General features: G+C 37.4%; 1 protein-coding gene across 2 annotated transcripts in view; it reads right to left on the bottom strand.

The window, feature by feature from the left end:
- tll1 (tolloid-like 1) overlaps window positions 1-12,280 on the bottom strand; it is a 53,751-nt gene extending 41,471 nt beyond the window's left edge. For both annotated transcript variants that reach the window (XM_073841869.1, XM_073841868.1), the window contains exon 1: window positions 12,103-12,280. In XM_073841869.1, the coding sequence (XP_073697970.1) occupies window positions 12,103-12,280 (178 nt within the window). The remainder of the gene's footprint in view (window positions 1-12,102) is intronic.
- Between the last annotated feature and the right edge of the window lie 355 nt (window positions 12,281-12,635).

Here is a 12,635-nt window from a genome sequence, read left to right as displayed (position 1 = left end):
GTTAACATGAGAGGAAACATCTTGGATTGTCAACTTGCCCTTCGCACTCGCACCCTCAGATTCTGATTAAAAATTAACAAGCGGATGTCAAGGAACATGTATATACTTCCTGTTGCGATCACACAATGTCCGCCAATAACGCTAACGTTCAGTTACGGTCATGACATCATACATCCTCAAATTAGCCTGTCGCCAAGAAGGTCCTAGAGATGGCCATGAAAAAGCAGATAATATTGGGAACTCCGCCATGAGTCGTTTTGGCAGGGAATTCACTCTTCAACCTTGATATAAGACAATAAACAATGAGGATTATGGTTTAAGATATCTTGATTGTTCCATATTGGAATAAACTCTGCCCTAGTGCTTGCATGTGTGTGAGTGTGCATATGAGCATGTACACGTAACACTGAACTGCACCTTTAGGCCACCACCATTGTTTCATATGCATTGTTTGTGTGTATGCGCACGTGTGTATACAAACATCCTTCCCTCCCCCATCAACTCCTCAGAGAATGTTCAGCTTTAACTCGTGATTGAGATCAGTATCAGTTCATATAAAGCCGGAGTCTCCTGTGGATCACACCCTTCATAGAGGACTAATATTAGCAATGATCTAACTCCACTCCACTTATCAGTGGGACTCTCTGCTACAATCTAAAACAAAATGAACATTAAAGGCACAATATGTAATTTTCATCACTAGAGAGGGCATATTCAAAACAAACAATGAAACAAAGGCGTAGTTTGATGATGCAGTGATTGAGTGTGGAATCATGGGAGCTGTTGTCTTCGTCCCCACAGCCGATGCAATCCAAAGGGACTCGGCTAATATACTAAAGTTCTATTATGCCACAGTCGTCCACTTCCACTTATTCCAGTCATGTATGTGGGGTAAAAAAGCGTTGTTTTATCATACTAGATATATTTGAGTGTGTTGAAAGTTCTTTTATAATGCTACTCTGTGCGTTCGTCACCCGTCTAATACAATGCAAAACAAAATAAAGCGTCTTTAGTGTTTTCTATGTTTTCCACAAAATGATTTAAACATTTTTGGAAACATTTGGGACTAATGTAAGTATACAAGTCAACAAAATATATAACACTGTTCTGGTTTTTGGATATTTTAATCAAAAATCTTTAAAAAAACAACTTCTACTCTTCCGTGTCAGTCTTAAATGTGGGTTCACAATGTTGAACGTGGTAGTTGCACTGCTGTCTATGCAGACTTCATCAAAAATATCTTAATTTGTGTTCTGAAGGTTTGGAACAACATGAGGGTGAGTAATTAATAACAGAATTTTAATTTTTAGGTAAACTATCCCTTGAAATGCTATCTTATTTGATCAAATGCAACATTTACTTAAAAAGACAATGTGCAAAAATACCTGGAAGTTATACAGTTGTTATAAGTATAGAGGAAATTCCAAGAAAAGCATATTCAGATTTTATATTTAAAGATGCAATTGCAAAATAGACTTTTTACAGTAAACTGTGTTCACTGTGTGGTCTCAAAGTGTTTCTTCCACATTACCCAAAGTCATGAGATTACATGTCATCAGAGTTTAGACAGCTATGCATATTTCAGTTTCTGCTAAATAATTTTATACTTAAAAGCTGACATGCGGTCTCTCTACGGTTTTCATAACAGCCTTAACAATTAAACAAGACTGTGAAACAAGTATCCAAACGAACAAGGCAAAGTACTTAGACTTGACCGCAGAGGAAAAGGCTTTGTGTTGAATTTGTACATTGATTTGTGAAGTCTGGGAGTGAAGCCCAGTAATGCCTCAGCAATCATGTATTCAGTTAACATCAATGAGTCTTTGACTGCACATCTTAACTTAGCACCACTCAATAAGTTCAGCTGTGATGATCGATAAACACAGAGCAGAAGCTGTACTTAAGAATCGATTATGAACTGTAGGAGGGAAATCAAATGGGTTTTGTCTAACTTGTGACCATCACAGTGACATGGGATTATTAACTCTGTGGTGTCCATTTCATTTAGCAAGTAAAGACAATTGAATTAAATAAACTGATAGTGGAAACAAAGAGACCATGAAGAGACCCATCTGGAGAGGAATAAAAAAGTTTTGCCAAATATGAAATGATAATCCAGTGTTTCCCCTACCATTGTCTTAGGGGGGCGGCACGCCCCCCCCAACGGCACCCCCCGCCCCCCTTGAACGTCAAGTTCGTTTTATTTTCGATATAGCGTCAGATCACAATAGAAGTCATTTAAGGTTATCTTTCCTATAGAACAGGTCTATACATTGTTCTTTGATTAAACAAACTAAATTGCCTTATGTTATTTATCTTATTTACACGAAGGCATGTTATTTCTGTCTCTACATGGTCGCGCGTTTACACTGTCTCCTCCGCGAAAACACGGACGGGATCGCGCACTCCATTCATAAAAACGGAATTTACTCTATAGCGCGAAATGCCACGTAATTCGTAGATTTTTGGATTAATAAATCAAAAGTTTATCTGTCACTTAATTCAAATCGCGATATGGACTAGTGTCTGTGAAAACTGAAACGCAAAAAGACCATTTTAATCTGAATCCTGCATGTTCCGTTTGCCTCTGTATGTATGAATGGCGGAGGCACGTTTTTTTTTTTTTTACTACAGGCATACTGAAGCACGCGTGACGCTCACGCTAATTTTTGGCATTTGCATCTCACATGAACAGATAAGCTCAATCTCCAAAGCTGATGTGAGTGACACTTTTACCGTTTCATTTGAGAAAACTAGCATCATATCATACTGTACACACAGAAACTTCATGGCAACCTGTCAAAATAAAAGTATGGTTTAACATGTAACAACAATATTAGTCTTGTATTACTTGTGTACAGTATAATGTAGGTGTTTATATATTCCTATTTAAATAATTTACATAAAACAATATATATGATAAAAAAATATTACAACAAGATTAACCACTTAATTGTAGAAAAAAATCCTACAATTATTATTTAAACGTTTTAAACTGAATATACTTTTTCTTCCATGTATTGATTTTAACAGTAAACCTCTGTTTGTTTGGCAAAAATTAAAAGGGTTTATTTTTCATTTGATTAAAATCAAATAAATGTTTATGCTTTCATTTGATTATCAGAAAAATTAAAACACATTAAAATGGAGAGTTTTGGACTTATTTTTCACTGAAATAAATGTTTTCGTTATTACACAAAGTAGGCTAAAGTACCGGGTACCTCAGTTCCAAGGTTATTGTAGCACGGCGGGAGGTGTGTTTTTAATCTGGGCGCAGATGAAATTGTGTATTAAAATGGGAGATTATCCTGGAGGTCACACTACAGTTCCAAATGAGACTCTCCAGGTTATCCTGGAAACATCCAAGTCGTTTCCTTTGAATGATTTAAGAGTTGAAGGAGATTGCTGAAACTAACTGTGCATTCAATTTGAGGAAACTTGTCTCAGCAAGTCCACTTTTTGCATTGCAAATTTCAACAAAAGTCATAAAAAGGTGATACATTCAGTTAACCACTTCAGAATCTAGTTTCTCTGTTCCAAAATCTATGAGCTGCCAACCTGAACAGCATTTTTAGGCATTCTAAGCTTTGCTCTTGAGACAAGGCTGTATAATTATCAAGAAAGCAATTGACAGCAAGACAGCTTATTAGACTTTGGAACAGAGCTGAAGACTGTACACATTAGAATGAAGAATGCCCACTGATCGTCTTTTCTTGTCGACTTTCAGTTTGACTGGCAGACTGTTTTTATGTACAGAGACAGCAGATGTTGTGGAGAATCCTGGAGGGAGGCACCGATCAACACACACTACGGGTTTAGAAAGTCTGACCATATGTTGACGCTTCATTACTGTGATGTCAGTTTAATACCGAGAATCCCTTCCTCATTAAACCCACAGAAACATGCAGCTGAGTTTGATGAATGACTATCATGGGAGCTGAAGGATGAGTGGGGTGTTTCTGTTCGTCAGTGACACGCGTAACTAAAGACATCTGCGCCACATGTCAGAAAGACATGACGCAAAGCATTTTGGGTGACAGCCCAAAAAACATTCCTGCGAGCTTGATCACAGGAAGAATCAGGGACAGACACACTCAAACAAAAACGCATATGCATCCAAACACAACTCTTTAATGTCACCTTGCATCCTGACAATGATGAAAACTGATGTCTTGTTTTTTTAGACTGCATTAATCATAGCAGTATTTAGAACAATGACATTTATGTGCCTATGACACCCAGCCAACTGAAAAAAAAATATTTAAAAAATATTTGCATTTGCATTTCTCAAGAGTGTCAGTCTGAGCTATGAGCATCAAGGGCCTGTTACACCTGGTTTTATGACCTGTCTCTGTCATTCCATGATGAGATCACAAGTATTCAGCTCAGACACATTGCTGTTTACACCTTTTTGATACTACATACATCACTCATTACGTCAATGTTGCTGCAAGTTTATAAGGTGCAAAAAGACACGAAAAACGTGACAAGTCCACACACTTGCTTCTAAATATATATTTATACAGAAACATATATGTATACTGCAGCCATTCTGCTTCAAAGGGGATACATTTCAAGATGCAAAGTAGCATTAAGTCTTTTGCATGTAAGTTTTTTTTTTTTTTTTTTGGGATGGACACAACTGACCTTACGACAGCGATTGCTTAACCACTTCCACTGCTGCTCAAGGGTGGGTACTGTATTGTGTTGTGCACACAACAAAATGGCAGTGATGTGCAATATGTGTTTGGAATAAATTACTTAAAATGCAGTTTATCATTGCGCAAAAAACTGAAAGCACAAGCTTTTGTATTAGGTTATATCAAAACACTAAATATAATGACAGTAAAACTATAAGGGGAATTCTACCCAAGTGTGAAAAACTGTTTTTCTTAAACTTGGTCGTATGTGTGTAGCCTTTGTGTTTAATCGTGAATACAAATCACTGAAGTGTAAAATAAACAAAAGTCATCTTAGGTGTATATGACGTCTTCTTACAGACAAATATGATCTAAGTTATATTAAAAAATGTCCTGGCTCTTCCAAACTTTATAATGGCAGTGAATGGCTGTTGAGATTTTGAAGCCCAAAAAAGGAATACAAAAAAAACAAAAACACCGGTCACAAATTAGAAGTACAAAATTAGGACTTGTAAAGAATGATTTCTATATGGAATGCCACTCTCTCGTGAATGTATAACAGTTAGTGGAAGCTAACATTTTAAATATATGTGTTTTTCATACACATTCATGTTGCTTTGCTTCAAAGGGCCTTTATTATTCCTCTAGAGCCATGTGGAGTACTTTTTATGATGGATGGATGCACTGTTTGGCCTTCAAAATCTTGACCCCCATTCACTGCCATTATAAAGCTTAGAAGAGCCAAGACATTTTATTTAATATAACTCTGATTGTATTCGTCTAAAAAAAGAAAGCCATATAAACTTAGGATGGCTTGAGGGTGAGTAAATCAAGGGGTAGGCTCATTTTTGGATGAACTATCCCTTTAATAAATCAATGCTATTTGGACTGTCATCTGTGTTAAAATCAATTTGTAACCTTCGTTTTAGCTCAATGGGTGATTGACAGCTGATTTCTCTTCACTGTTGTGAGATTACACTACAAATGCTGTCTGGTCACATGTATTTGACTACCTCTAAATATGAAGTGATCAGATCACAAAATGTTAATTTACATCTGTATTTATCACTGACAACATGGAATCATCCGAAACGGATGTTAAAACTGGTCTGGGAGAGATCAGCAATCACTGTCATCACACTCTCAGCAAATGTGCACGAGAGACAGACAGAAAGACTTCCGTCAGTGGCATTGTCGGAGCATCAAAGTACCTTTTCACACGTCAGGATGTGTAAAGCTGTAATTGTTTAATTAGCGAAATGCATTCTAGGAGGAAGTGTGCGGATCGCTGACTCATGTTTCCCTGCTCCAAAACAAACAGTCCATGGCGGAGCAAAGTGCTGACGCTGGAATTTTTGGGAATTTTCGGAAGCTGCCTGTCAGGCTACAGTGCTCCTGGAAAATCCTTTCATTAAACTGACCATCTCCATCTCACACAAATAAAACAACTCAACTACTCTAGTTATGACAAGCTGACTTCAGAGAAAAGTTTAAGTGAGTGCAGTCAAAGAGCCAACAGCCGTCTGATGTGGTCTTGAAAGCTTTGAATTTTAATGTGAGTGTGTCTAGACTTGTAAAGACAGGCTGATGTCATGTGTGATGTGTTTTACATTCGAGTAAAACCTGAATGAGTCTATCTGAATACAACTCTCAACACTTCCATAGTGCAGATACTCAAACAATACAACTGCAAGTGAAAGTTTTTTCCCTTTTCACTCACTCACACTCTCTGTTTTGCTGTGTGCACAGTTTTATGACAAAACCCCTCTTTTGTACGGGGCATGAATGAAGGCGCGCGCGTGTGTGTGAGTGAGAGAGAGAGAGAGATTCTTCTCAAGCTAAGTGGCAGGATGCAGGCTACCAGGAAGAGATAAGTGCCTGAATGAAGTGGGCTCCCACATTCGTCACACACACGCGCACATACACACACAGTGAGGGAAATCAGCGTACAAAGAGATGGAAATGTGTTTAGTGCACTCTAATGGCATGAGATAAGCACACAGCCAAATATTCACATTCTGTTTTCCCAAGAACAACAGCAGCAAGATGATCAACCACGCAGAGTCATTTCCACCATACATACACACACATACAAGGTCACAAGCAATATGTAAACAGATGGATATGAATCTGACATGTATGTAGAGGTGAAATTTACACCCAGCTGCACCACATTATACAACATAAACACAGTTACACAGATGAAATAAAAGACCAGACTACTGTCAGACCGACATGAGATCCTCCTACACATTATTCTGACCAGCAGTTCCAACAGTACAATGTTTGAAATTAACGCATTTGGTGAGTAATCAAAACTAAAAAAGTGATCACTAAGTTTTTTTTAAATGGTAAGATGATCCTGACTTGATCACATCAAGTCAAGTCAAATTTCCAACCTGATCTCATGACGAAAATGTACTTCTCAAGATGCAAAATACGTACCACAATGTACGTTTCGTGACATATACGATGTGAAATGTCCATCGAATGGTGCTAAAAGAGTTTTCATTTTTTTTCCCTGGAACAGATGAACGTACATGGTACGTTTTATGAGACATTGGTTTTGTATGTGTCACTGCAGTTCTGACTTGAAATGTCTGTTGAGTGCCGTTATATCTCTAAAGCTCTGTGACGTTTTAAAATAATGTACCATCTGCACTGCTTAAACCTAACCGATAGTGTGAACAAAAGCAACTGTGACGTAAAACCCAAATGCAAGCATGCCATTTTAGCTTGTTTTTCAATCTCTCATCTTTCAGCTCTTTCATTGTGAGTCATGTTTTTCATGGGATTCGTACCCAAGTCCAATTCCATGTAATCTATACTATACTGGCTGTGATCATAACTGTGTACGAAAACAATTACAAGTGCTCAACGTTGTACCGCCTCTAGTGTTCATTTCTGTTGGAAACTACAGTAATATGTGCTTATGAAAAAGTTCTCACAGGTACATTTTCGTCATGAGATCAGGTAGCAAATTTCTTTGTAAAGCACCTTCATAACATTGTTTCAAAGCAGCTTTACAAAAATAATGTTAATGTTTGTTATATCTTCATGTGTTTTAGTAACATTTAGCAGAAGCAATAATATGGTTTACATTTTGCACTGATACAAGCAGTTACAGTATATATTTGCCCATGCAATGTTAGAGATGTGAAAAAATCTGTAGCAAATCTGTTAAAAGCTATCAAACCTATTATATTCAGACCAAAATTCTGTGTATTCTTCACATTTTTGTGACAGGTGCAGTTTCTCAAAGACATAGACACTAGCTTATCTTGAATAAAGCAATGACTTGACAATAGTGCTGTTTATCACTAATATAAAGGAAAATATCAGCTAAACAAGTATAATTTGCTTTGTCAATTAAACTTTGACAAATTACTTGTGGTTGCCAAGCATAGCAAAAAGTTAATTTAAGACGCTTTGTTTGAAGACAGCATCTCTAGGAGTACTTCTCTCTTATTAAGCTGCTCTTGTTTACTGGACGCAGTATAAACTACAATTCCATAAAAATCAACCACTGCCCTCTATAAAACTAATTGGGGAAAAATGAATGCGTAGGCAATGAAGAAAGAGTGAGGAATGAAGTGCAGAAAGTATTTGACAGGAACTGCAAACACTATGAAAGAACAATACAAAGGGGGAAAAGAGGGTAATACTATAGTGTTAGTTTTAGTGGGTGTTACTTTGATGGATGATCAATTTACTACAATTTTCTGTACATATATTCACCCCTAACTTTTATATTTCTCTTTACTTATATTACTTTCTTTACCTGGCTTCATCTATTTTCTGTATTGTATATTTCATTATTGTACAAACTTTGGCAAAATTATAAATGCTATCAATCATGCCAATAAAGCTGTTGACTCTTACAATGAGAGAAATATATATAAATAAGTCCTGTTTGCATACACCCCCAGTGAACTCCCTCGGGTTTGTTTATGTTTCTCTGGCCTAAACAAGGAGGCGTGGGCTAAATTTGCATAATCAGAAAAGATTGGTTATTCTGTGCCAACAGTGTCGTTAGGTTTACAATGTCTTAAGATAACAGAAGCAGATAACATCACCTAATGACTGTATAATGTAACTAGCCCTTTAGTGACCCATTGAAACCAATAGAGCTATTGGTTTCTGTAAACACGAACAGAAGTCCCAAACAATACATTTACCTCATTAATGGAGCTAATAGCCTTCTGTTATGTCAACCAAAACAAACCATTAATAGGAACTCATGAAAGTGGTACACCTCGAACATACAGAAGTAAATGTGCACGCATTTCAGGTTTTGCAACGCTTGGAGTGAAATCCCTGAAAATGTACAACAACCGCAAAACTTCACCAAACAAAGCTGCCATGCCAAAATCCTTTCATACAGTTATATTATAAACTCATGTTATAAACAACATGTGTAAAAGAGAGCTATTTAAGCAAAAGTATATGTGTGTGTGGTCCAGGTAAACCCTATGTTGTTGGGACCAAATGTAACCCTGGACCACAAAACCAGTCTTAGGTAGCACAGGTATATTTGATGCAATAGCCAAAAATATGGCGTACGGGTCAAACTTATCAAATTTTCTTTTATGCCAAAAATCATTAGGATATTAAGTAAAAATCATGTTACATGAAGATATTTTGTAAATTTCCCACCGTAAATATATCTAAACTTAATTTCTGATTAGTAATATGCGCTGCTACAAACTTCATTTGGACAACTTTAAACACGATTTTTCTCAATATTTAGATTCCTCATATTCAAATAGTTGTATCTCAGCCGAACATTGTCCTATCTTAACACATACATCAATTGAAAGCTAATTTAGTCAGGTTTCATATGATGTATAAATCTCAATTTCAATTGACCCTTATGACTGGTTTTGTCATCCAGGTTCACGAATGTCCCATAAATCATGTTAAACTATGGGTTTGTTAGTTTTTTTAATGAAAAACACAAAGTTTTCTGTGAGGATTGTGTTTAGGGGGAAGGTTAGAGGTTAGAATATACCGTTTATACAGTGTCCAAAACATTATGTGTGTTATGCCATGGTTTAATACTGTACGCCTGTAAACAATTAAACTAAATTTGGGCCCATTCATCTGAAAAGCACAGCAGCTCCCCCCATTGACACCTTGCATTTAATTAGCATGGCTATTTCTGCTAAAACATCAACACAGAGCAGATATGCTAATGCAAGGCTACACTGCAAACGCATTGGTAAAATGCTCCATCAGCTAAGAGAGTGGCTAACGTTAGCATTAGAGAGAGCTGGATCGAACACGCTCAATGACCTGGACAGTTTTTGGACAGTCAGCATTTCACCTGGTGAGATGCAAAGATCCTCAAGCAGTCTAATGCACTGAAATGAATATCATTGTGTGGCAACTACATATAAAGTTGTGGTTTATGAATTACATCGGTTTTTTTTTCTTTCTAATATTAACATCATGATGTTTTGGAGAAGTGTTCTATCTTGGGGCGTGATGGCAGATTAACCATATCTGAAATATCCAGAGTAGTACATTCAATCATTTTGGGTGTACACTGGTATTTATAAGGGAGTTTGGTACATGTTTATATACATGGTACAGGCTGTTTACTAGCAAATTAGGATTGCAGTAAGTGATAGATATCTGACAGAAGTGTGTGTACTGTAATAAAGATTAAAACTGTTTTTATGTCTATTATTCACGTATGTGCTTAAAGTTTACGTGATGATAATGTTGTCCACCCTCTCCCTGTAGTACTGCTATCAACAAGCCTGTCAAATTTCTAGGCTGAATATTTCAGTTTGTAAAAACAGAGGTCCTCCCTATAACCGCCAAACAGTCATACTCCTACACGCATACACCCAAACAGACGCACTAATCCAAACATACATACACACTGCACGCATACAAACACTCTTACAATCCCCTCTCAAAACCACTGAGATGCTTATTTTTCATGCTCATCAGTAATCCATATTGCCTGTGTGTACAGTATGCATGCCCTCTGCGTGTGTGCATACATCTGTCTCGTGAAAGCCTGGAAACAATGCCAACACATTGCTGCAGAGAAACAAATGCTCAGATTTATAGTTCCTGAGTAAACATGATATATACACAAAGGAAAACGCGAGAGCGAATGTGGAAAGGGAGATTATGTGAGTAAATCTGTGTGTTGGCATTTTTACAAGAGCAAATGTAACTGCAAATGATGCATGTAAATATCTGTTCCGCCTTAGGTGGAGTTTACTTAAACATCCAAAAGAGGACAGAGTAAAAAAAACATCATATTACTGACCTTCTGTATGAGGTTTGTGTCAACATAAAGATACAAACACAACTAAAACGGACTGTACAAACATATACACATGGTCCCTTGAGTCTTTCTAATCTTTATAGTTTAACCCCTCATTTTACACGAAAGAATCTATACTACTAATTCTATAATCATTACACTATGTAAACGTAAAATACAAATATGCACAACATAAACATATGTGACCCTGTACCACAAAACCAGTCTCAAGTAGCATGTGTATATTTGTAACAATAGTCAAAAATACATTGTATGGGTCAAAATTATAGATTTTTCTTTAATGCCAAAAATAATTATGTTCCATGAAGATATTTTGTAAATGTCCTATTGTGTATATATATATATTAAAACTTAAATTTTGATTAGTAATATGCATTTCTTAGAAACGATTTTCTCAATATTTAGATTTTTTTTTGCACCCTCAGATTACAGATTTTCAAATAGTTAATATCTCGGCTAAATATTGTCATATCCTAACCATACAATAGAAAGCTTATTTAGCTTTTAGGTGATGTATAAATTGAACCTAAATTGAACCTTATGACAGGTTTTGTGGTGCAGGTTCACGGATTGTTTGTAACTGCTCGTTCATTTGTCTTACATAATGTTTAATCATTCTAATAACATTCGTCAATATCTTTTGCATGCCAGCTGTCTGTTGGAAGTACTGGACGGAGTGAACTCAGCTTCAACTTTGTTAGATTGATATCATAATTGCATAAGAGATTGTAAATCGTGCAGGCGCGCTCTACCTGCACGGACAAACGTGCGCGCGGAAAGCACGGGTTTATGACAGCGGAGCGCACGTGGCCTCCGGGATCATCCCGGGAGAAACCGAATTAAAGCGGGCTAGATCATATCAGCGGGGGAGGAGGGGTCGTGCGAGGCTTGCGAGGGATATTTCCACGTCAAAAAAAAAAAAAAAAAGATTAAAGTAATAGATGCGCACCAGAGGACTCAATGCGTGACCGGTGCGCGTCTCCGCGTAAAGAGAGAGGGAAAAAAAACTAAAGTTTGGGAGTAAAAACCTCAACAACTGACTCCTCCGTACGTTTATCACTATACAGATTATATGTGCGAATTGGGTGTTTATGCTTTGTCCTTTGATCACCTCACAGAATATAAAAGCAACAAAAACGCACAAAAGCGCCTTACCAGCCTTGCAGGGATCCTTGTAGTCTATCGTTTCTGTTTTCTCCTCTTCATAATAATCATAAGTGTCATCATAATCTAAGCAGCTGTGCACGGACACTTTGCCCCAAAAAGTCAAGCCGGCCAGCAGGAGTGTGATCCAATTCATTTTACTGGTCAGTGCAGAGTGAAGGTAGTCCATCTGAAGTTTGAATGAGCGCGGATCAGAGTGGAGTGTCTCGTCAGAGTCCGGTAGTGGTGATTTAGCGCTAAACGCGCCGTGTGGACATCATCATCATCTTCATTAGCATCATTGGTCCGGTTCGACAGACGGGGCAGGACCGGGCAGGACCGTCAGCGTCTCGGCATCTCAGCTGGACGCCCAGTGCATCTATATGAACCTCTACAACTAAGGCAGATACCAGCTCACTTTTCTTTTCTCTTGCACAGTCGGTTTTCCTGAAGAGGCAGAGCTGCAATGAAAGCCAGTCTTTAAATGAAACAAGTTAAAACACTGGTGGCAGGGGGTGAGGCGTGAGGTATTTAAATTAATATTT

The sequence above is a fragment of the Garra rufa genome, chromosome 6 (genome assembly GCF_049309525.1).
Source record: "Garra rufa chromosome 6, GarRuf1.0, whole genome shotgun sequence".
Taxonomy (NCBI): Eukaryota; Metazoa; Chordata; class Actinopteri; order Cypriniformes; family Cyprinidae; genus Garra; species Garra rufa.
Note: the sequence above shows the minus strand (reverse complement) of the source record. Positions and strands in the feature narration are given on the sequence as shown.